A 22,463-nucleotide genomic window follows, 5' to 3' on the forward strand; every position below is an offset into this window, starting at 1 on the left:
TATATACACTTCGATGAGCTTCATTTTCTCAAAATCAATGCATGTATTCTGATATTCCATATTCTATATTGAGTAATAATTAAATTTTTCCTTTAGAAAATTATATGGAAAATGTAGGTCGTTGCCGCTCAAACCGCTGATGGAGAGTTATTTGTTTTTCTTTAAATGAGACTGGTACGTTGTCAACCAAATCGAATCATATTCATATTTAGTTTATATTTATTATAGCAGCGTTGCTCGAAAACCCAAAACAATGTGGCAAAAATCGAGTTGAATGTTATGAAAGTGCTGAAAGAAATCGAGGTAAAAGGAAAACAACACCTAATGGCCGTAATTTCGGATGCGACTCTCAGCAATGAGAAAGCGATGGCCGCCTCTAATTTCTGGCACCCAGTACTCTGGGACTATAGGCATTTTGAAGACCACATTAGGGCCGGTCATGACCATATGGAGCAGCTTTTATATAAAGTATACTCAAAAGTGTACTTAAAGAATTCCTGGGAGGAATTCGATGTAAAGGAGATGGTCAAAAATGTACCGGAAAACGTACAATCCACGTACATAGTTGAGCTGCAACAAATCAACAGGTTGCTCCGCCGGATTTTAAAGCATGCCAGCTACGTAACAATAGCAAATAGCAACAACCGATTGAAGGCTTGGGGGCATCTTCTTCAAGACCGGCTTAGGTCAATTTTTAGTTTGATTGCAGAGGAAGAGCATGTCCAGGTGGGCCTAGGCCTGGAACTAGATGAAAGCGAACGGGAAATCGGGAACCGGAACCATCATATTTAAATGCCAATTTTATCCAAGTTATATGCTACTTTAATTAAAATAGAGTAAAAATAAGTTTAATTAAAATTACTTTGAGATATAAAAATAGAATTTTGGTCTTGCTAATTGCTAATCAACAGTAACAGTACGTTCAGTAATTGTACTGTATTGTCTGTGATAATTGTTACAATAAACCTACACAATAAAAACTGAAGAAAAAACAAATTGACCGAATCCACAACGTCTACACTCTACAAAATTGAAGCGGTACGAAATAAATTTAAAATCAGAAAAAAAAACAGGTTTACAGGGTTTACTGATTTATGGAAGGTATTGGCGTTGGCGACGGTGGGGATAGACGGTGATAAATTTAGAAGTGAGCACTGGAGAAATTTTGGGGACGACTGAGATTCAATTCGACATCCAAGGAAGAGGAGCCTGCGAGTGAAACGGACGAGGAAGAGGAGCAGGAGCCGGCGAGTGAAACAGACGAGGAAGAGGATTTCGGTTCGACGACGAATCATGCATTGACCATGTTGCTGACAAGAGCTCGTGGAGAACAACATCAGTCCACAGAACTCCAAAGCACCAGGCCGAAATTCAACTGCCTATTTCGGAAGTCAGCGAACTGGAGGGACCGGACGACGAGCAGCTAAAAATAGACTTGGCTACTGAGCCTCATGTTCCTGCCGGCTTTACAGCACCACTGGGCTTCGTTCTCATTCAGTCGTTGCGGCTGAAGTGCAGGATTTGCGGGCACAAGCGATTGGGAAAGTTGAAACTAATTTTGGAGCACTTTCAGAAGTGCCTTGCAAAAGTAGACATTCCGCAAGAGTTTGTGTGCAAACAATGCGGGTATATAGCATCGCATAAGGGATACCTTCAAAAACATTTTAAAAAATATTGCCCAAAAAAGTGCAGGAACAACCAACCGCTCGTTAGAAATTTATCACCAGAAACCACCCAACCGAGGCCCCAACATTTCCTCAACTTTCCGTTCGAATCGTCTTTACTGCCGCTGGATCTTTACATGTTTCCGTAGTGTAGCGGTTATCACGTGTGCTTCACACGCACAAGGTCCCCGGTTCGAACCCGGGCGGGAACAGATCTTTTTTTTCGTTTGACGTTCCCCGAAACGTCGAATTTTGCCCCGGGCGCCACAGTTTAAGGGCTCCGCTTTGGCGGTACTGCGCGGGGTACTGGTATTTCAATTTGCTTTTAGGCTATCCTTCGCCTCTGAACCGCTACTTGGCTTTGTCAATGCAAAGACAATATAAGAATAAGATATATAACGCCATACGAAATTTTTGCACACGAAGTTTGCAGGCTGGCTTTAGAGCTGGCTCGCACAATTCCTCGGCTTTCGCAGCGGCAGAGGTAACGTATTTGACTCCGTATTATACTCCTTTTTGTTATTTTCTTTTCAGATATGGATCCCAACAGGAAGAAGGGACAAGGCGCCATTGGGAAACGAGATTTTCGGCGGGTATTTATGCAGAGTATGCCCCAATACATGGCAACAAGTATGGAGCTGGCACGGGCGCACGCCATGCAGCAGGAGTTGCTCCTGTCCATGATGCCTGGACGCGGAGGACGTGGATGACGTGGCCATGGCCGAGGACGTGGAGGACGCCGAGCCCCGTACGTCGTCCCTGTGCCGCCTGCCGCAGGACCTGAGGCAGCTGAAACTGGGCTTAAGCTGTCAATCTCGTCAATCTCGTCGATTTCGACAATTCCACGGCGGCCAGGCGGAAGGCGAAATTGTGGTCGTCGACCAGGAGAGCGACGACGGAGAGATTGAGCAGAGATGACTAATAAAAATAGAAATTAAAAAAAAATATAAAACTATACCTTGTATCTTGTTTTTATTTATAATTTTTAAAATATAGCGTACATATGTGTATATATGTATATGTATATATATATATATGTATATGTATATTTTTACCGTTACGGCATACGAATGCTTCTCTGCCGCTGAGGCAAGCGAGCCGAATATGAAGCCGTTTGTGCATAGCCCGCTCTGCCGCTACGTCAGCAGAGCAGAATTTTCTCTGCCGCTACATCATCAGGCAAAATAAAGAGCGCTGGAAGAGTAAGTATGGATAAAAAGGAATTTATGTTCGAGCCATCGGAATCAGCAGCCCTTTTAGTCGTTTGCGACGAAGCGAGCCTCAACCTGTCAATTCTGTTGGATCAGGAGGAGGCACGCCGTTCGAGTGTGCCTCGAAGCTACTCAGCTGCTCAGCCTAGCACTATATCGTCGCTTGCTGAAAAATTGGCTTGCATATGGCAATTAAAATGTATGAGCGTTACGCATCTTATACTTATATTGTCTTTGGTCAATGCTTTGACCAGCGCCCAGTCGGCGTGTTTCAAAAACAACAAAATAAATCATCTGCTGCGCTGAGACTCGATACATTTCTCGAGCATCAATATGCTGAATCGGCACAAGCAATGTAGTTGTTTATATACCTAACCATTCAGCACATACAATGCCGGCTCAGGCTAAACGGTTTCAACAGATGTGCTTAAAAAACAGGCGGACGATTTGGCCAGAAAATATAATGAAGACCTAATTTAAGATGACTTTGCCATTGAAGTCTTAGGCGCAACAAAATTTTTTCACTGCATTAAATTCAAATTTTGCCAACCTGGACTATCTTGAGGTTCTCCAGCTGCTTAAAAATTTTAATTCGACAGCAAACTTTAAAAACTTGGAGATGGCCTATCGTGCTATCGTGCGAAGTTTTACAACTTCGCCTCGGGCGAAGTCTTCGCTTCTCTATAAAATTTGTTCAAAAAAGGTAGTTGCATCTGTTTCCGCCCGGGATCGAACCGGGGGCCTTCTGCGTGTTAGGCAGATGTGATAACCGCTACACCACGGAAACAGGTGAAAGTCGTGGCGCTCAACGGTTGCCAGAAAATTGCATACCAAAAAGCGCTGAAAGTTGTGCGGCGATAGAGGGCTCTTGCGTCTTGAGGGCGAGCTTTTGTGCTTTTTGTCAAAGATGTCGGCGCGGCGCAGGGGCGACCGGTAACGGTATCTGTTGGCTAGACACTCCATTTAAACAAGACTTGCTACGAGAGAAAAACGCAGAAGAGCTTGTGTTGAAGCTATGCTTCATGTATATGCGTCTATTGGAATCACGGTAAGTGTTTTACGTCACATTAAAAATTTATTGGTTTTATAAAGGTATTATTTCTTTTCAGAGGTCTTTGAGTGGCAGGTTGATCGGCACTGCGGTGTTTACGGTTTTGTTAGTTTAGAGCTTAATAACCTAAGCAACGGGCGACGGGTGCCATTGTCGTTGGCGAATACCCACATTCGTGGCCTGTATCCCTTTGTGAAATCTTCCGTTAGCCTATCGGAGCTTTTTTGGCATTTTGGGCCAGTGAAGTAGGTGGAGTACCCGACAAACCGAAGCAATCCGATGAGTCGGCTCTAAACTCCTACTCGCAGGCCATCGATCTTTGCCCGGACACGGTGGCCTACTACAAAAATCGCGCCTCGTGCCACTGGAAGATGCTGGACTACAACAGTGCCCTGTCGGATGCCCGTCACGCCCTTTGCATTGATCCTGGCTGCGAGACCGCCCACTTCCAGGTGGCCAAGTGCTGTCGGGTACTGGGCGACATCTTGGGCATGCAGATGGCCGTGAAGAAGAAAAAAACAAAACTCCAAATAATAAATAAAAAATATAATAGCCACTGAGAAAAATACAAAATAGGAGGGCCCCCAGATTGATGGTTGCCCAGGGCCTGGTTGAGGGTTGATCCGGCCCTGAATAGGTCGAGTTTGGTTTTAAAGCTTTTATTTGTTTGTATTGCTTGTATTTACAGGGGGACTCAGCCGAAAAGAGGTGGCAAAATTAAAAAATATATTTTATGAACGCTTTGAATAAAATAAATGTACACATCAAGTAGAAAATTTTGCAGAGCTTTAGCGAATCTAATTTTCAAGATAATTTTAGTTTAGGAGATATGAGCAGCGATAACATAATTTATTTTTATATATTGTATTTATTTCCCACCCCACCCACTCTGCCCATTCCTCAGTTATGTTGCGGCAGGCCAGCTCAGGTTGCTACATCAGCCCTCAAAACAAAACGAAAAACCAATTCAAGCGGCAAAAAATTGTAGAGCCCACATACAACACAGTATGTGTGAATAGATAACACACACACATTTACGCAACCTGGAAACGAAACTCAGAACAAACTCAAAACGGTTTCGGAAAATAAGAATTCATAAATATTTGGTCGTGTCTGCGTACACACACACACACTTGCAATTCTCGGCTTGCTTTCGCATCTCGTCATAAATCGAACATGTCCAAAAAATGCCGAACGTCTCAGCACCACAGCCAAATGGTCCCAGCACCCTAGCCGAAGACCTGGGGGTGCTGGGACAGAAACCTCAGCTGCGCCCCTTTCGTTGTATGAACTGGCACATCTATATACTGTATGGTTAGTGGTACTGCCTTCCGTACAGAGCCTAGAAAACAGTTTTTGCCGTACAAAATTTCTTATCGGTTTCATACGAATATCAACCCTGATTCTGTTCGCGAGGTGTTTTTTCGATCAGAGTACTAGGCTTTATCAAAACAGATATCCACTCCAATAAATTCTCCTCGTCAATGTTAGCCGCATTATCATCATCCATGTCCAGCGTGTGCAAGAATATGTTTTGCTGCTGAATCACATTCACAACCATTGCAATGTTATTTATATTCATTTAAATTATAGATGTGAACAAATTTTTCACCGCACGCAATTGTGAGTATCAGCTCTTTTCTCATGGATGGTGGATGGAGTCAATGTGAATCGGTGTTTCACATCTTTGAAAAATTCCCACCATTCCCCGGGATGGGCTCAGTGTGCAAAGGGCATTAGTTTAGGTCAATATCATTCATATAATAGTTACCCTAATCATATGCTCGTTATTGTTTCGCCCGCTGTTCTTATTGCTTATGTTCAAAAACTTAACTTTAACGTTCTCACACGTGTAGCCAAAACGCGCAGGTGCACGCAAATACATTGATGTGCACCGTCTTTATTGGAGCCTCTCATCGGGTGATCTTCTAATAGCCTTTTTACACTGGGCGCGTCTGCTATCGATATCGGCATAGACGCAATGAAGCAGAAAAGGCGTTTACATTGGAAGACGTGCGTCTTGAATTTGGATTTGGGTGTTTGATGACAAGGAAAGATACACAAATTTTTGAAAATCAACAGAATTAAGCAAGACGTCAGGAAAATGGACGAAAAAGAATTGATTCTCATATTTAAATATTATTTTCAGACATTTCATTGTAGAGTTTGTGGGAGTTCTTCTTCAAATTATGAAAACCACCGAAGTTCGTCTCCAGCAGTGTCTTAATGGCATCAGGGGGTCAGAAAAATTTCATATGATAATAATACAATCAGTTTCAAGTATTTTATTTAATGACTTTATGTATATTTTCACCTTTTGCACAATCATACATTTTTAGCGCCAAAATTTGATTTTTGATTACAATTTTTTGTTGTTATTAGTGGTGATAGTTGCGCTGATAGGCAGAAAATACCAAAAATGAGCAAAATCAATCGAATATACCGAATAGACGCACATGAATCAGACACTGACGCAACTTTTTGCACCACTAGGGCCCTATGCTAACCTATGAAAAAAACTGCGTCTTCGCCAAGACGCAAAGAAGCATGACGCAGCCCCAGTGTAAACGGCCTATAATTCCCTTTTGGGCTCGACTACATTTGTGGTCGCAACCAGGTTGCGTTTCAGTTGCGTTTGTTCGATATTCCGATAATTTCAACCCTGTTCGCCTATCGTGTGAACTATCGCCACTAGAAAAAACAAAAAAAAAACAAGCTGTTTACATAGAAAAATAAAAGAAAAATTTAAATTCGCATATATTAATTAAAAATAATACTTTTAGCCAATTTTATCATTAGAAGCGAGATTTTTAAAAACACGTAAAACGTGCTGTTGCCAAAACTCATAACTCAATAACTCGAGTTTGTGCCAGTGTAGACGCCAATTCTGAGTTATTGAGTTAACTTAACAGTCGATAGGTAACTCATGTCAGTGTAAATAGGCTATAAATTTCGGTATATTTCTGAGGGTCAGACGGTATATTGTATCGATACATCCTCGGTCACACTGCCGGACATCAAATGATAACAAAATAATTAAAAATCGCCTAATTGACGATTAATGGAAGCAATGGGGGACCAACTGATACTGGCCACCGGTGGATACGATCACACAATCAAGGTGTGGCAAGCCCATACCGGCAACTGCATCAAGACCATGCGTTTTGTTGAGACTTCCGTGAGTGAACCACAATGCATATAAATATACCGCTGCACTGCGACTGCGATTCAATATTTAACCTGTAGCAAGTAAATGCCCTGACCCGCACGCCAGACAAAACGCGCCTGGCGGCCTGTGGCTATCAGTGCATCCGTCTGTACGACCTGGAATCCAATTGCACCGCTCCGGTGATAAACTTTGATGGCGTACAGAAAAATGTGACGCGCCTGGGCTTCCAGGAAGACGGTAACTGGATGTTCACCGCAGGCGAGGACCATCATGTGCGAATCTGGGACATGGTCTCGGCACCTCCCCACTGCTCGCGGGTATTCGACTGCGAGTCACCAGTGAATGCCGCATGTTTGCACCCCAACCAGGTGGAGATCGGCATGGGCTCACAGAACGGCAACGTCTTCTCTTGGGATGTCAAGTCGGAGAAGCACGAATGCATCGTTCCCGAGGTGGATGCATCCATTCAGGACGTGGCCATCTCCCCCGACGGACATTACCTGGCGGCGGCCAACAACAAGGGCAACTGCTACATCTGGTCGCTGTGCAGCAGCCCCGACCAGAAGATGAGCACAATGCGGCCCACAAAGAAGATACCGGCGCATAGCCGCTACATACTGCGCTGCAAGTTCAGCCCCGACTCGCGCCTTCTGCTGACCACCTCCGGCGATGGGACGGCGTGTCTCTGGAAGACCTCGGACTTCAGCAAGTGGCGCGAGCTTTGCATTGAGAACTACTGGGTGTGGGATGCCGCCTTCAGTGCAGACTCCAAATGGCTCTTCACCGCGTCCTCGGACGGGGTGGCTCGTCTGTGGAAGCTGGAGACAAAGACTCCCACCAGGGAATACACCGGCCACACCAAGGCTATCACTGCCCTGTCCTTCAAGGATGAGATTATAAGAAAGGTTAATCATTAGCTGCTAGCATCATCGATATAGAACGTAAGTGCGATTGTGACTGCGTCACAGGTAAGAAAAGAAGAGCCTTCCCATTTTGATTGTCTCCTTTTCCTCCACCTCCCCACCAAAAAGGTTCTCTGCTGTGGTCTTGTTGGGAATATACTACCTACTCTTTCTTTAATATATTCATACAGATATTGCATTTAAGTTCTGGTAAACGATAATCTGGAGCATCTACTATATATCCCAGTCCTTCTTTGATTTGTAGGTCCTCTTACTCTCGACCTAGGGCCTAGTTTTTAAGGTAAATTGTGTACTGAAATCAAATGTTCTTCAAACGATCTAAGTAAGTCTGAGAATGCTTCTGAATTGAGTAATTTCCAAAATATTTCCGAAGTTCTTTGATACGGAATTTGAACCATCACAATAATACAGAATATAATTAAACCAAATCCAAATTTCCGCAACCACAAAGCGAGACAATCGGCAATGGGCAGGCATATCATATTGAAGGCAACTCTTAGGCTCTGGCAAATAATTTGGCAATTTTTGGAGGCAGTTAACGTAGATTAGAACACAGCGATTCCCATCATCAACTAGAACTGAACTGAACCAACCATCATCCCAATCGAATCGGGGGACATACCCCCAATCGCAATTCAACGATAGTTCAGCAAAAGAAAAACAAAACTAAAATGAGAAAGAAAGAAAAACTAATTTTGAAACTACCTCTGGAAATGAGCGCTTGGCTTTTGTAGCGACTTTTTCATACATAATTTATATAAGCCTTTGATATATGTATATCATTATATTGTATTGTAATACGGACTAAACTAAATCGTTTATGTGAAATGTAATTTTGAATAAAATCCTAATAAATATACAAATACATATAGAAACCGACAAATAAGAGGGAACGGAACACCGCCACAGAGACGCAGAAACAACAGAGTCGGGGAGAAAGAGTGGGAAAGGGAAAGCAATAGCCATTTGGGAGGGAGGGGGTTGCCTTTTTTGTATTTGCTTAAGTTTTAGTCCACGTAGGCAATGCCTTGGGCGACAATTGACTCTTTGATAGGATCGGGATCGTCGCCCAGCTTATACCCCACGATGCACGTCACATCCACGGCCTTGCCGGTGGGATTGATAGCAGCATCACCTGATTGATAGGCGTGGCTGGACGAAATGGCTTGTGAGGTGGCATCGCGCTCTCTGTGGGCGGCAGTAGACGCACCTTGCATGGCTGGAAATAAATGTTTGTGGAGTCAGGGTTTATTGGCTATTGAATTTCCTGCAGCTTTCTCACCTTTTTGACACTCGCCTCGAAATGAAAGTCACAGACTGGCTGGCGGCTCTTGTTCTGTGCCGATATCACAATCACCGAGACACGATAGCCTGGCCGATCGCTGGTAAAGTTTAAACTGAGCTGCATGTCATCGTCGTCGAGCACCACACGCTGCTCACCAGTGGCCTGGATATTGTCTAATTCGATGCTGATCTCGCTAAGATGTTTTTGCGTGGGCAGTACTTCCATCTGCGGCTCCTGCTCAAGGGTAACGGGAGCATTGCTTAGCAAAGGAACATCATCAACGAGCTCTGCTATAGTGAGCACTTCTGCAGCTGCTACTGGTTGTGCCTGTGCCGGTGTATGTGCAACCTCGGGTGCCTTTACCTGCATCCTTTCTTTGGCCATGTCGTTTAGGGTTACCTTCTCTGGATCCCGTTTGAAGCTGCTCATCCTCTCTTGACTGGGCAATATCTTCTGGAAGAGTTCCTCGCTCAGCATATCAATTTGTGGCATTTTCCGGGCCGACCCTGGCTTTCTTGAGGAATCGGAACTGGAGCCATTGGCCAGGCCATCGGTGGCCGTGCTCTGACTAAGCACCTCAGGCTCCAGCAAGCCGCCGCTACCTGAACTGGTGTGTTGGAATGATTTTTCAGTCGATTGTTTTGACTCGCTTTCAGCCAGTGCGCTGCTGAAGATGTCACTCAGATCAGCCAGGGGATCGGCTGTGGCTGTAGCAGGAGCCGTGCAACTGGAATTACTCGTGAAAGCGTTTGGTTTTTCTCCAGATGAAGCTTCTGAATCTGCTCCGTTTTCACTACTACCGATGAGGAGATCCCCCAGCAGTTCGTTGATTAGCAATTCGTTGTTGGAACTTGTTCCTGTTGTTTTAGCTGCTTTTGATGTTGTCGTGGTCTCGGCAGGAGCAGAAGCAGGGGCAGTGGTCTTTGTTGGAGAGGGAACCAGCTGCTTATAGCGTTGCATTGTCGTCAGGAGCGCCCCATTGGCATCCAATGTTTCAGCTGCAAAGGGAGAAACAGATTGAGAGACAGATCTATCAAGACTGCGGGAACTTACCTATGAGCTGAGCATCGGAGTCGTCTAGCAGCTGTGTCATATGCTGGAAGATCGGCTTGTGCTTCTTGCAGATATTGTAGAGGTCGTTAATAGTCTCGCTAACATCCTTGTTGGAGGGATCGTAGGTGTCCAGCATTTGGTTGAGCAGCTGCATGGTCTCGAGGACCTCGTAGAGGCTTAGTCGATGCTGGGACAGCAGATCGTTGCGTCGCGCCTCCTGTGCCATGCGATACTGCAGCAGAAGATTCGCACGCTTGAAGTTCTCTTGATTGTTGCTCTTGATCAGTTTGGCGAACATGGCTTCGTCGATGGTCCCCAGCACACTCTCCCGCTTGGCCACCGCCGCCTCTGTCTGTCCATGCTCGATATCACCCTCCTTACGCAGCATGTCGTAGGCATCGCGAATTTTCTGACGCTGCGGAAACTCTGTGGTCCACAGCAGCAGGCACTCCATAATCCGCTGCTTAACCTCGTGCGGCGTTTCGGCTCCCTTGTACTTTTTAGACACCAGACGGATTAATTCGTTGAGGAAGCGAAACTTCCCCGCCTCGTCCTGGAACTCTTCGCCGCACTGAGTCATGCATTCCTCCAGCAGCTGCAAATTGTTTGTACATATCTACTGTTACTTTGGCCAACAATCTTGTTTGGTTGCCTGTCCCTGTCACTGTCTCTGTCCCGCCCTGGCAATACATTGTGATACACATACACATGTACTAAAGTTGATAGCAATTTCAAACCGAGCGCAGCCACACAAGTGCATGCACATGTGTTTGTGCGTGTACATACATGCAAGTGTATGTATTTGCGAACTTTATAGGCCCCACTCTATGTGTGTGTGTGTGTGTGGGGGCTTTTGTCTAGGCAATTTTTCACACAGCCACAGGCCACATCCCACAGCCCCTTAACCACCCACTCGACTCACCGAAATGGCTCGCGTTGCTTCGGTTACGTTTGCTGACCGCACTTTGGCCACAATCATCTCCTGAGCCTTGTGCACCAGCTGAACGTGACTGCGTACCACAATGCAGAACATTTGCACGCCCAGCTCGTCGGCCCTTTCCTTAGCCGGATTTGTTGCTCGATCTGTTGTTTGAAAAGGAGGTCGAAAGAGATTTATGGTAGATTTATGCGGGGAAGCGCGAGTTGAACAGTTTTGCATTTTCAATTACCCAGCATTTCCTCCATAATGGTCTCGTCGGTTGTCATTTTTCCAATCCGCTGGCAATGGCAATATAATATCTTATTAACTTGGGGAAATACAATATTTGCGGTGGATTTGAACAACAAACATGTTGTTGTTGCAGCTGCCTATTAATGATGACACTTTTCGGTACTATCGAATATTTGCTCTATTCAATGTGAGTGGCAACTAAATGTGTATTAGTCCTATGACATTAGACTTTGCTAGCTGACTTGACTAGCTGGAAAAATAGAGATGGTCTAATGGGAAATGCCCGCAGACAGAGCGAGAGAAGTATATGAGTCAAGTTGGCTGTCCAGTTGAGCTGTGAGCAGCGCTGCGGCAGAACTAGTCGATTGTTTTACTTAGCGGATACAATTTTTCTGATTTGATGGATGTGTTTTGCTGGAAAACATAATTTTGTGTCAGTGAGGCAGAATTTTCTCTGCCGCTACGTCAGCAGCGCAGAATAACGAAACCACACGAAGTCTTTACGCTGTACGTGTGCCGACTGCGCTGCCTCAAATTTTTTCCTATGCACAGTGCATACGACGATGCCGGCCTGTGGTCTAGAGATGGCTACGAACAATAATGTTGCATTTTGTTTTTCATGCCATCCCTCTCTTCTCTTGGCTAAGTCTAATGTCATAACACTATAAGTGAAAAATATACCTATCCGGTGACTGGCAACTATCAAGGCAAACTATCGATATATGTATTTAATACTGAATGGTAAAATGAGCACATACCATGTGATTTCACATTCATCTTGCAATGAAACATATTAGAAATTAAAATTGATTGATAACTATAGCCAAAACCAATTGAAATACGCAACAACAAGCTAACTATCGCTTAATCCGCTTCTAGAATACCTATCGATACACGGTATTGTATGCAGCCCTGGTCGTAAAATACAACCATGTAGGCAATGGCGGAAATGATTTTTGCTGGCATTGCCGCACACTGCCGTAACATGTTCTTTTTCAGGCGTTTGCCTTTGCGCTGACATCGTATCTCGATTTCTTCTGTGAAAAAGTAAGAAATTTTGTTGAAAAAACTCTGCGTATAAAGTAAATTATAATCAAAGGAACACTAAACGTGATAGCTAACTGTGAACATGGAGGGTTTTGTGAATTAAATTTTCGACATATCAATAAAACTGCATTGTTCGACAAATGAGGTTAAATACGGGCGGCTTTTTGTTTGTGTGTGTGTATGTGTGTGCGTCACACGTGTTGGTTTTTTTTTTTTTATTGGTTGCTGCACACGTCTAAAACTAAAACTATAGCGATGATTTTGAAGTCGCTGTGGTATTCAATTGGACTAAAATAACATCCATGGTTAACTATTCCTCTTGAGGATATCGCCTTGAAGATATTTACCTTAATAAAGTCAAAAATCAACAACAACAGCAGCATCAAATGAGCGCGCGTGTGTGTGTGTTTAGTCATTGGCATCCTATGCAGAACCATCGGGCTAACATTTAGCTCTCTTTGCAGCATGGCCGAAGTTGCTGAAAACGTGGTGGAATCCTTCGAGGAGCCGGCGGCACCTGTGGAAGCTGAGGCGGCCGAGACCATTCTGGAAACAAATGTGGTAGCCACCACTGAGCTGCCGGAGATCAAGCTCTTCGGACGCTGGTCGTGCGACGATGTGACTGTCAACGACATCTCGCTGCAGGATTACATCTCGGTCAAGGAGAAGTTTGCACGCTACCTTCCCCACTCGGCTGGCCGCTATGCCGCCAAGCGTTTCCGCAAGGCCCAGTGCCCCATTGTGGAGCGCCTGACCTGCTCCCTGATGATGAAGGGCCGCAATAACGGCAAGAAGCTGATGGCCTGCCGCATTGTCAAGCACTCGTTCGAGATCATTCATCTGCTGACTGGCGAGAACCCCCTGCAGGTAATTGATCGACTTTTAGATTCTCATTCTGTCCCCCCTTCCCCCTTGGCAGCGTTTCATGCTAAACTGTGTTCAGCGACTACCCACCTGAACATGGGTAGAATGAGTACGCAGAGTAACCCACAAAAAGTTTTAATATCCTAGTGCTTGAAGATAAATATTCCCTCTTCTTACTCTCTTGGAACTTAAAACTACAACTATTTGGAGTGTGCCTTTAGTCTTCCTCAACGCTAGACAGTCATTGCCAAGACTGTCGGAAGCGTATATATATTTAATGGACTTATATTGAAGTAGAGTTTTAATATCCTAGTGCCCGAAGATATAGCCCCTCTTCTTGCTCTCTTGGAACTTAAAACTACACTTTTCCGAGCTAGCGAAAATCACATTCAGTCCACCTCAATGCCAGTTGAAGGAAAACCCATCCCAGCTGAGCATCTTATCATAATGGACTCATATTGAAGGAAAATGTTTTAATATCCTAGTGCCCGAAGATCAGTAACCTCTTCTTGCTCTCTTGGAACTTAAAACAACATTTTTAAACACGTCAATAGATCCTCAAGTAAAATGGTTTATCCTCCGTCCAAAACTAAAACTGTAGCGATGATACTTCACGTCGTTGTGGTATTCAATTGGACCAAACCAAAGCCCATGATTTACTATTCCTCTTAAGGGCATTGGCTTAAAGATGCGAACCTTAATAAAGTTTAAAATCAACACCTAAGCCATACTATCGACTTACACGAATCGTTTGTCAGTCCACCTCAATGCCAGATGAAGGAAAACCCATCCCAGCTGAGCATCTAATCAAAATGGACTCAAAGGAAATGGTTTTAATATCCTAGTGCCTGAAGATATAACCTCTTCCTGCTCTCTTGGAACTTAAAACCACATCTTTGAAACATTCTTGCGATTTTCAGGCAGTCTACCTCAATGCCAGTCGAAGGAAAACCCATCCCAGCTGAGCATCTTATCATAATAGACTCATATTGAAGGAAAATGTTTTAATATCCTAGTGCCCGAAGATCAGTAACCTCTTCTTGCTCTCTTGGAACTTAAAACAACATTTGTAAACCCATCAATAGATCCTCAAGTAAAATGGTTTATCCTCCGTCCAAAACTAAAACTGCAGCGATGATACTTCACGTCGTTGTGGTATTCAATTGGACCAAACCAAAGCCCATGATTTACTATTCCTCTTAAGGGCATTGGCTTAAAGATGCGAACCTTAATAAAGTTTAAAATCAACACCTAAGCCATACTATCATCGACTTACACGAATCTTTTGTCAGTCCACCTCAATGCCAGCTGAAGGAAAACCCATCCCAGCTGAGCATCTAATCAAAATGGACTCATATTGAAGGAAAATGTTTTAATATCCTAGTGCCTGAAGATCAGTAACCTCTTCTTGCTCTCTTGGAACTTAAAACAACATTTCCCCAACTATTTTAACTGGCGACGACACTTGTTGGAGAGCATTTTATTAATTCAAGTTTTGGTCTTGTGCCTTTACAGATCTTGGTCAGCGCCATCATCAATTCGGGACCCCGTGAAGACTCTACCCGTATTGGACGTGCCGGTACCGTGCGTCGCCAGGCTGTGGATGTGTCGCCTCTGCGTCGCGTCAACCAGGCAAGTACCACCTCCTCTCCTCTGTCATGCAGCCAGCAGCAATGGCTTGTGGTTCGGTTGGCGACTGCTGGCTTATAATGCTTGGCCAGAACATACTTCTATCTTATCCGTAGCGTCACAATGTGTATTATAGCCCGACATTTGGCGTATGACCTGAAGAGACATATACATTATAAGATTTCTTGTTCGCCCAAAGCTAACTGAAACTGTTCTCCTTTTCTTTTCCATAGGCTATATGGCTGCTGTGCACAGGAGCTCGTGAGGCTGCCTTCAGGAACATCAAGACCATTGCCGAGTGCCTGGCCGATGAGCTGATCAACGCCGCCAAGGTATGCACCAGCACCACTGACCCGGGATAGGGATTTGTTGTGGTCTACTCTAATGCCAGGCATTGTAACGCCAAAATGCCTAGCCTCGCTTGTAGACCAGATTAGAAACTCTGTTCCACACTGGCCATAAACCCAGGAGATTGGCCATACGTTGGCCAATTTCCTTATTCTAGTGTTACACTCTTATCAATTAAGATTGATTCTGTTAGGTCCAATCTAATTCTGCATCATGGTTTATTTATGTAGTCTCGCTTTTGGACAATACTAATCCACACATCTTTTATTATCCTTGTGCTTGTGGCATTTTTCCCCGTCCAATGCACATGAGAAACGTAAAAGAACAAGCAAAAATATCAATATCAATAGGAATAAGAAAATATTGCAATGATTATGTAATGTATAGTCGGTCCAATCTAATTCTGCATCATGGTTTATTTATGTAGTCTCGCTTTTGGACAAAACTAAACCCCACATCTTTTATTATCCTTGTGCTTGTGGCATTTTTCCCCGTCCAATGCACACGAGAAACGTAAAAGAACAAGCAAAAATATCAATATCAATAGGAATAAGAAAATATTGCCATGATTATGTAATGTATAGTCGGTCCAATCTAATTCTGCATCATGGTTTATTTATGTAGTCTCGCTTTTGGACAAAACTAAAACCCACATCTTTTATTATCCTTGTGCTTGTGGCATTTTACCCCGTCCAATGCACACGAGAAACGTAAATGAACATTAAGCCATAACCATCAGTATATGTAGCGCTTTTGTACACTTTATACGTTGGTCCAAAAGTTAATCTGGTTTTGTTTGCTTTTTCAGGGTTCTTCCAACTCGTACGCCATCAAGAAGAAGGATGAGCTGGAGCGTGTCGCCAAGTCCAACCGTTAAGGAGGAGACAGCAACCAACAACCACACAAAAAACAAGCTACTGTGTCTGTTTTTTTTTTATACAAAATAACGTGTGTAATAATTCTACACTAAATTTACAACAAGAAAATAAACATGAAAAAATCCAACCAATAAACAGTGTAAACAGCTAATTTAGTATCCTATCCCCTTTTTTTTTAATAGTTTTTAGTGCTCAATAAATTTTAAATATGTTCGTACACGTGTGTACGTCATAGAACAAAAGGACATTGCTCCCTCGTTTCCACGGACTGGAATTATGACAATGACTAAAATCGACTGGAACTAGATAATAATCGGTCTTATTTAGGCAGCCCGATTAATGTTGGAATTGAGAAATGGTCGTGCGAGGGGATTGCAACTATGCACTCAACTATTTTTAATAAATAGAATTTAATATGGAAATTGCATATTTATTTTTTCCAAAGGAAATATCAGGCCACGGCACATAAACATACATCAAGCATTGTCAGTGTGTTGTATGTTTGCATGTGTATTGCACAGCTTTAGCGCCTTTATTGATGTATCGATAACGCGGATATCGCCAGTGGGACATCGTAATCAAATTTTTATTTCGCTTCTGTTGCTGTTACACAAACCAAATTTATAGAAAAAATACTGTATTTTATAAAAATATTATTAAAATATAAATATACACATATTAGAGCCATATATCATGATATATTACTGAATAAAACAGTCGAAGTATCGAATTAAATGTACCATCGATATATTATGTAAGCTCACCACTAAAATTCTCCCACTTGTCATCTCCTCTCCCGCTAAAAGTGCACCGACTTTCAAAAGATTCTTTAAATTCGCCGCAAATTGGGCTAGTTGCATCGTTTTGTGCTCAGAAATAATCTGCACACATCAATTGCAACCGCGGAAGTGAGTACTCGTGTTTCTGGCGGTCTTGGTAAAATGTTCAATGTGAATCCAATTTTCCCGGAGCCAGAAGTCAACGAGAATCATTCGAACGTCGGCGGAGACGACATTTTGCGCCAACGCTTTAGTCAGTAAGTATAGCCGAATTTCGATGCATTGTCAAAAAACCATTGACAAAGACTAACATGTACAATATTGTTTTGCACGCTGCTTAGGTTCCAAGAGCAAAAGTTAGTGGAAAAATTTTGCCGCGAATCGCATTTGCTGAAAATAATCGAGGGAACCGTTGCAGCATTCGTGGAGGACTACAGACGTACACGCACACCTGAAAAACTGCTGACGCCGTTGCTGCTGCGCCTCGACTTTGTCTACGCCGATCTGTTGACGCAGGCGCCATCCCTGTTGCCGCTGATTGTCGAAGAGCCCCTGCAGTTTGACCAAGCCGTCAAGTATTCGGTGTACGGCCTGGTGCGGAACCAACTGAAGGTAGCTGGCCTCAAGCCAATCGACATTGGCCAGTTGCACGCCCAGTGGCGCGTGGTGGGGCTGCCCTTCAGTCCCAGCTTGCAGTTTAATCCGGCCGCGCACTCGCTGCGCCTCGGCCTGTCCCTGGTCCAAGGCATCCTTTCTGCCTATACGCCAACTGAGACCATAGTGTAAGCGAAATCGGTGACAGTCGATACGCTGTCTCTCTCTCTCTCTCTCTCTCCCTCTTTAGCTATTTTCTCATTTCTTCTTCCGCGTGTAGCCTTCAATCTACTTGGTACTGCAGCAGCGGGTGCATGCGCAACGCCTTGCAGACCAGCTCTACAGATGGTATGTGTACTAAGAGCCCCCACGTGCCAACCCATTCCTGCCATGGTATAATCAAGGTGTCCTGTACCCCTGTATCCTTTAGCGCCATTGTGCCCCAACTGTTCGCGGCCAATGTGTGAATACCAGAAATTGAGAGTCACAGAGACCTATCGCCTGCTAGCCATTCTGCCCAGCTCCACCGTTCAGACGCCGCGCTCCGTTAACCGTCTCCATCGGCCTACCATAGTTCGGCTTAGAGGTGAGTTAGCCGAGTGCATATCCCAATCAACTGACACGATCTTTGCCCTGGTTTAGCCTATGCATACACCTGCGACCTGAAGTTGGGAGCCAAATACCTAATCACAGGGCATTTTGCCGGCTCTACGAATTACGACTTTGAGTCATGTCATTTAAAAAGCGCCTAGGGGCACGCCGCCAGGCTACGGCTGCTGTCCCACTCAATGATTATTTCAGCAGCAACGAGGAGCCAAATACATCGACTCCAGCTGCTTCCCTTGGGTAAGTGTGTGCGCCTTGAATATGAGAGGCTTTGGATTGAAACGAGTTTTCCGTTTACAGGACGATCCCATCGAATGGATTCAGTCACACCAGCAATGTCACCCCAATTTTAACCCCAACACCTCAAGACAACGATAAGCAATCAAAGTCTGAATCTGTACCTGCCACTCCGCCAGCAACTGTCTGGGACTCTGGCACTGGCACTCCAAATAAAGTGGAACAGGCAGCCCCTCGTGTCCAGGCCGAAACAGAGCCTAGCATGCACCAGTCGGTGGCCAAATGGCTAATCTCGGTGCCCACACAAATACAGACAACATCACAGCAGCAGCCTGAGCTGGAGCTTGAGGCTTCTGTGCAGGGCGAGGCTTCACACCATGAACCCATGAATCCAAATACCTCGCAGCAGGTGGACCCTCCAACGAATCTCGATATCGATGCCTTTCCTCCCTCTGCTAGTGAGCCACAGAACACAATTCACAACAGGAATCATCGCCGTCGTTTCTGGAACCTGCCACACAAGGCTGAGGCCAACGCTCAGTCGCAGCTAAGTGGGATGACAGAGGAAACGCCAGCCACTGGCACACACAATTCGGGGAAAGCACCCCAGGCCCTGGCCCATGCCACACTCGAATCTGAGGGGCAAACCTTATACATGTCTACCAATTTCCAGAGTCGACGCCGTCCTCGACGACAGAGACGTACCTTTACGGCAAAGGATTTGATTCATTTGAATACCGATCAGGATGGGATGCTGATAATGGGAAATGAGCCGCTGCAACCGCAAGCACTACCATATAATTATTATTGTAGCGCTCCAGCTCTGGCTCCAGCTCCGGCTCCAGCTCTATCGCCATATACTGCTACGGCTGCTGTCCCGAATCCGATTATTTTATCGGCTATTCCAGCCTCTGCTCCTGTAGCATTGGCCCCAGATCTAAGCATATTGCCCATAGAAGTGCTTTTGATGCCTAAACGGATCGATTTCCAAGAGAACATTTCATCAGACGTGGTTGTCTATCAGCCACAGACTGGCGAAATTTTGGCACGGGCAGATGTACCGCTGCAGGCGCAGCCACAGCCAGCTGCCATGGAGAACTGCAACCCTATGGTGAGCCAGTCGGTTTTTCGGCTGGCCAGCCTCCCGAGCACTGGTGTGGGAACGGACACGGATATAACACAGAATGCGGTTACTACTACACAGTGGGATGGCTGCAGCCTACCATCTTCCATATCAGCTCCAAGCCAGGCATCCCCATCCCCCAGTTCTTGGTGCCAAATAGAAGCGATCCCATCATATTTGTTCGCAACCCAGGAGAAGGAGGTGGCGCCTTTGTGCCCAAATATGGAACAGGAGACTTTGCATTATTCGATCAGTTCTTTGTATCAAAACCAGGAGCCAAATATTACTTCATTCAGCGACCTGCTGAAGCAGGATTTAATGGACAACAGCCAGTCGATGGACAGCCTCAAATTGGACCAGAATACAAACAATGCCCAGTCCACCCTCAGTTCTGCTACCCGGGAGGAGGAATGGGGGAAGGGATGGAACCTCAGTCAGGGGGATTTGGCCAGGGATCTAATGTACAGCCGTCCGCTGCTCAATATGGACCTGGAGGATATATCACCCAAGGAGCAACAATCGAGGAAGAAGGCCATTCACGCTATTCACAATTCCCTTCGCAATGAAGATGAAATTAAAATCGACCAAGTAGACCCAGACACACATGGCACAGGTCACAGTTCACCCAAGTCTTCGACTGTGGCACGCCATCAGCTCTTTGGCCGCCGGCCAGCCAATGAAACTCACCCAAAGCCGGACCTCAACTTTGTGCCGTCGAGCGTGAAAAAGTTGTATCAGCTTATATGCTCGCAGTACTCGGACTATGCCTTTATCTATGCCCTGAGCGCCCAGCTTAGCCAGGAGTGCGTGCCCATGGACTGTTACGTCTACTTAAAAATGGTACTGCTGGCCAGCATTGTGTCCATCGAGCCGGACGAGCTGAGGTCTCCCATCTCGTTGTGCATCATTGCCACCGACGGCGCCATGGCCGATCTTCTGATGTCCAGTGTGGGTCAGTTGGCTCCGCGCTTCATAGGTCCTCACGAGGGCGGTCTGCAGGCCTCGCACTCAGCACTGCCTGTGCGCTACACGTGGGTGTTGGCCAGTCCTCTGCTGATGGCCCAGCAGGGCGTTTACTATGCCGGCGATTGGACGCGTCTTTCCCGCGAGCATAGCGAACAGCTGGAGAAGTCCATCGAGAACGGAGCGGTGCCCGTGCCGCAGATCCAGGGCGAGCAGCCACTCGAGGCCGCCATTTGGACGCACTGGCAGCCAGAGAATGCCACCAATCAGACAGTAGCCTTTGCCAAGCTTTGCCCGTAAATTGTTTACCATAGCATAAATAATTCAATTACTCGATTACTCTTCTCTCTCTCTCTTTTTAGAATATTTGGTCTGCCCATTTATATGGGGGAGCAGGTGAGCGACAGCCTGTGGAGTTTTCTGCTCCAGCAGCACAGTGAGGACGGCCAGAAGAGCGAGCAGGATGGACTAAATGTACCTGAAGAGGATTTGCGCATTCTCCTCGGTTTGTTGCACCAGCGGAAGGTGACCTTTGGGGATGCGGCCCAATGTTTGCTGCAAAAATACTATGTGATCTCACGCAAGGAGCGACCAAGTGAGCACATCTATCTATCTATCTATCTATACTCTTCTAATTGATGAACTATTTCCCTCTCTGTTACCTTTCTCTTTCTTACAGCTGTATTCTCCAGTAAAACATATATTGTGCTGAAACAGTTCGCCGAATCATTTGCCAAGCTGGCCATGCGCCTGGAAGTCCTCGAAGCGGATGTGATCGTGGCCATTTTTCATTGCGAACACTTTGTGCAGACAATATTTGGTGCCAAGGAGTTGCCCGCACCATCAGTGGAGACATTCAGTGTGATTTCGCACATTGATCCGTACATGGACGAGTTCACACGCTGGCTGTTCAACTACCTCGATCAATATAGCGAGGAAGAGCTGGGCATTCAGGTCAAGCGCCGCAGAACCGACAGCTGGGGGGACATGGAGTAAATAGTTCCCCCCAAAGTTCCTACTCAATTTACTATTTTTTTATTTTATTTTTAACACTTAACGCGCTCGAAGCGAACAACCAACTGCGATGTTTTCTTACTCCCAATAACCAGTTGTGATTCATCACCATATTGTTGGTGCCACTAAGATTTACATTACCTTAGAAGAAAAAAGGTACAAGAAATTAAGTTGGGCAAAAGAAATGCCACTAAACGTTTTACTTTCACATACACATACACATACATACACATTCCAAATATTCAGAACACCAAATAATCAAAACTATAACAATAAATGTTATTCAATCCATTTGTATTTCAACTCATTTCATATCTAACAAATATTTATCCGAAACAAAAATAAAGCAACCTTAAATGATGGAGCCGGCCAGCAGCTGCAAAAACCCTCGCAAATCGGCCCACTGGCAAGAAGTCCCATTCTACATGATGATCTATGAATTTTGGAAGAACCCATCGGCGGGTCCGTCGGATCTGGGCTCGCTCATCGGCTACTTAGTGCTCTTTCTGATCATGTGGTATTTTATAGCATTGGTGCTGCAACTGGTGCTCTCGCTACTCTGGTGGGCTATCATTTTGGTGTTTGCCATGGCCATTCTTCGCATGGCAATATGGCAATATATAAGGCCAAATATGTGATCGAATGGTATACCAGGCGGCAATAGTTATTGCCGATGTGGTGGGCAGCAGCTTAGTCTTTGCTTTGAGTTTATTTTTTAATTAATCGATTGCAGTATTGCAATGAGAAAATTTTCATTCTGCACCAGTATGTGTTCGCCGAATCTGTTCGACTCGATTAAATAGTTACATTCTAAATTACAAATAATCAATAAATCAAATGCATTGTCCAGAACA

At 45.0% G+C, this 22,463-nt stretch overlaps 5 protein-coding genes and 9 non-coding genes across 14 annotated transcripts; 12 read left to right on the forward strand and 2 right to left on the reverse strand.

Moving 5' to 3' along the window:
• Positions 1–1,803: 1,803 nt before the first annotated feature.
• Positions 1,804–1,876, forward strand: Trnav-cac. Its single transcript has one exon. It is a non-coding gene; the product is annotated as a tRNA-Val (tRNA).
• A 1,713-nt stretch (positions 1,877–3,589) lies between these two features.
• Trnav-aac lies at positions 3,590–3,662 on the reverse strand. Its single transcript has one exon. It is a non-coding gene; the product is annotated as a tRNA-Val (tRNA).
• A 3,228-nt stretch (positions 3,663–6,890) lies between these two features.
• Positions 6,891–8,679, forward strand: LOC111078186 (protein LST8 homolog). The gene is made up of 3 exons (XM_022372742.2): positions 6,891–7,104; positions 7,173–8,036; positions 8,127–8,679. The coding sequence occupies exons 1-2, from the start codon at positions 6,988–6,990 to the stop codon at positions 8,010–8,012; spliced, it is 957 nt and encodes a 318-aa protein (XP_022228434.2). The 5' UTR covers positions 6,891–6,987; the 3' UTR covers positions 8,013–8,036; positions 8,127–8,679.
• Positions 8,680–8,832: 153 nt separating this feature from the next.
• On the reverse strand, positions 8,833–11,674 carry LOC111078185 (ADP-ribosylation factor-binding protein GGA1). The gene is made up of 5 exons (XM_022372740.2): positions 11,526–11,674; positions 11,279–11,439; positions 10,357–10,951; positions 9,301–10,301; positions 8,833–9,237 (listed from the first exon to the last, which is right to left on the reverse strand). Exons 1-5 carry the CDS (start codon positions 11,560–11,562, stop codon positions 9,112–9,114), a joined length of 1,920 nt encoding a protein of 639 aa, XP_022228432.2. The 5' UTR covers positions 11,563–11,674; the 3' UTR covers positions 8,833–9,111.
• An 807-nt stretch (positions 11,675–12,481) lies between these two features.
• LOC111078173 (40S ribosomal protein S5a) lies at positions 12,482–16,444 on the forward strand. Its single transcript, XM_022372725.1, has 5 exons — positions 12,482–12,574; positions 13,039–13,441; positions 14,954–15,070; positions 15,301–15,399; positions 16,224–16,444. The coding sequence occupies exons 2-5, from the start codon at positions 13,040–13,042 to the stop codon at positions 16,290–16,292; spliced, it is 687 nt and encodes a 228-aa protein (XP_022228417.1). The 5' UTR covers positions 12,482–12,574; position 13,039; the 3' UTR covers positions 16,293–16,444.
• Positions 12,799–12,954, forward strand: LOC121405087. Its single transcript, XR_005968374.1, has one exon. It is a non-coding gene; the product is annotated as a small nucleolar RNA psi18S-1854 (small nucleolar RNA).
• On the forward strand, positions 14,011–14,167 carry LOC121405086. Its single transcript, XR_005968373.1, has one exon. It is a non-coding gene; the product is annotated as a small nucleolar RNA psi18S-1854 (small nucleolar RNA).
• On the forward strand, positions 14,542–14,698 carry LOC121405085. The gene has a single exon (XR_005968372.1). It is a non-coding gene; the product is annotated as a small nucleolar RNA psi18S-1854 (small nucleolar RNA).
• LOC121405077 lies at positions 15,096–15,239 on the forward strand. Its single transcript, XR_005968364.1, has one exon. It is a non-coding gene; the product is annotated as a small nucleolar RNA psi28S-2876 (small nucleolar RNA).
• LOC121405080 lies at positions 15,604–15,745 on the forward strand. Its single transcript, XR_005968367.1, has one exon. It is a non-coding gene; the product is annotated as a small nucleolar RNA psi28S-1192 (small nucleolar RNA).
• Positions 15,801–15,942, forward strand: LOC121405079. Its single transcript, XR_005968366.1, has one exon. It is a non-coding gene; the product is annotated as a small nucleolar RNA psi28S-1192 (small nucleolar RNA).
• Positions 15,998–16,139, forward strand: LOC121405078. Its single transcript, XR_005968365.1, has one exon. It is a non-coding gene; the product is annotated as a small nucleolar RNA psi28S-1192 (small nucleolar RNA).
• Positions 16,445–17,383: 939 nt separating the features above from the next.
• LOC111078172 lies at positions 17,384–18,308 on the forward strand. Its single transcript, XM_041595662.1, has 4 exons — positions 17,384–17,395; positions 17,478–17,854; positions 17,947–18,014; positions 18,097–18,308. The coding sequence occupies exons 1-4, from the start codon at positions 17,384–17,386 to the stop codon at positions 18,306–18,308; spliced, it is 669 nt and encodes a 222-aa protein (XP_041451596.1).
• On the forward strand, positions 17,871–21,900 carry LOC111078170. Its single transcript, XM_022372721.2, has 6 exons — positions 17,871–18,014; positions 18,097–18,252; positions 18,309–18,512; positions 18,573–20,891; positions 20,958–21,190; positions 21,275–21,900. The coding sequence occupies exons 3-6, from the start codon at positions 18,397–18,399 to the stop codon at positions 21,589–21,591; spliced, it is 2,985 nt and encodes a 994-aa protein (XP_022228413.2). The 5' UTR covers positions 17,871–18,014; positions 18,097–18,252; positions 18,309–18,396; the 3' UTR covers positions 21,592–21,900.
• Positions 21,901–22,463: the final 563 nt, after the last annotated feature.

This window comes from Drosophila obscura, unplaced genomic scaffold, assembly GCF_018151105.1.
Source record: "Drosophila obscura isolate BZ-5 IFL unplaced genomic scaffold, ASM1815110v1 contig_74, whole genome shotgun sequence".
Classification (NCBI taxonomy): domain Eukaryota; kingdom Metazoa; phylum Arthropoda; class Insecta; order Diptera; family Drosophilidae; genus Drosophila; species Drosophila obscura.

Excerpts from the sequence above, each read along its gene's own strand:
- LOC111078170 (XM_022372721.2), top strand. The coding sequence starts at position 18,397 with ATGTCATTTAAAAAGCGCCTAGGGGCACGCCGCCAGGCTACGGCTGCT. Across the intron at positions 18,513-18,572 it reads ACTCCAGCTGCTTCCCTTGG|GACGATCCCATCGAATGGAT; the intron begins GTAAGTGTGTGC and ends TTCCGTTTACAG. Across the intron at positions 21,191-21,274 it reads CTCACGCAAGGAGCGACCAA|CTGTATTCTCCAGTAAAACA; the intron begins GTGAGCACATCT and ends TCTTTCTTACAG.
- LOC111078173 (XM_022372725.1), top strand. The coding sequence starts at position 13,040 with ATGGCCGAAGTTGCTGAAAACGTGGTGGAATCCTTCGAGGAGCCGGCG. Across the intron at positions 15,071-15,300 it reads CTCTGCGTCGCGTCAACCAG|GCTATATGGCTGCTGTGCAC; the intron begins GCAAGTACCACC and ends TCTTTTCCATAG. Across the intron at positions 15,400-16,223 it reads AGCTGATCAACGCCGCCAAG|GGTTCTTCCAACTCGTACGC; the intron begins GTATGCACCAGC and ends TTGCTTTTTCAG.
- LOC111078172 (XM_041595662.1), top strand. Across the intron at positions 17,855-17,946 it reads ACGCCAACTGAGACCATAGT|CCTTCAATCTACTTGGTACT; the intron begins GTAAGCGAAATC and ends TTCCGCGTGTAG. Across the intron at positions 18,015-18,096 it reads GCAGACCAGCTCTACAGATG|CGCCATTGTGCCCCAACTGT; the intron begins GTATGTGTACTA and ends TGTATCCTTTAG.
- LOC111078186 (XM_022372742.2), top strand. The coding sequence starts at position 6,988 with ATGGAAGCAATGGGGGACCAACTGATACTGGCCACCGGTGGATACGAT. Across the intron at positions 7,105-7,172 it reads TGCGTTTTGTTGAGACTTCC|CAAGTAAATGCCCTGACCCG; the intron begins GTGAGTGAACCA and ends TTTAACCTGTAG.
- LOC111078185 (XM_022372740.2), bottom strand. The coding sequence starts at position 11,562 with ATGACAACCGACGAGACCATTATGGAGGAAATGCTGG. Across the intron at positions 11,440-11,525 it reads CATTATGGAGGAAATGCTGG|ATCGAGCAACAAATCCGGCT; the intron begins GTAATTGAAAAT and ends TTCAAACAACAG. Across the intron at positions 10,952-11,278 it reads AAGCAACGCGAGCCATTTCG|CTGCTGGAGGAATGCATGAC; the intron begins GTGAGTCGAGTG and ends AACAATTTGCAG.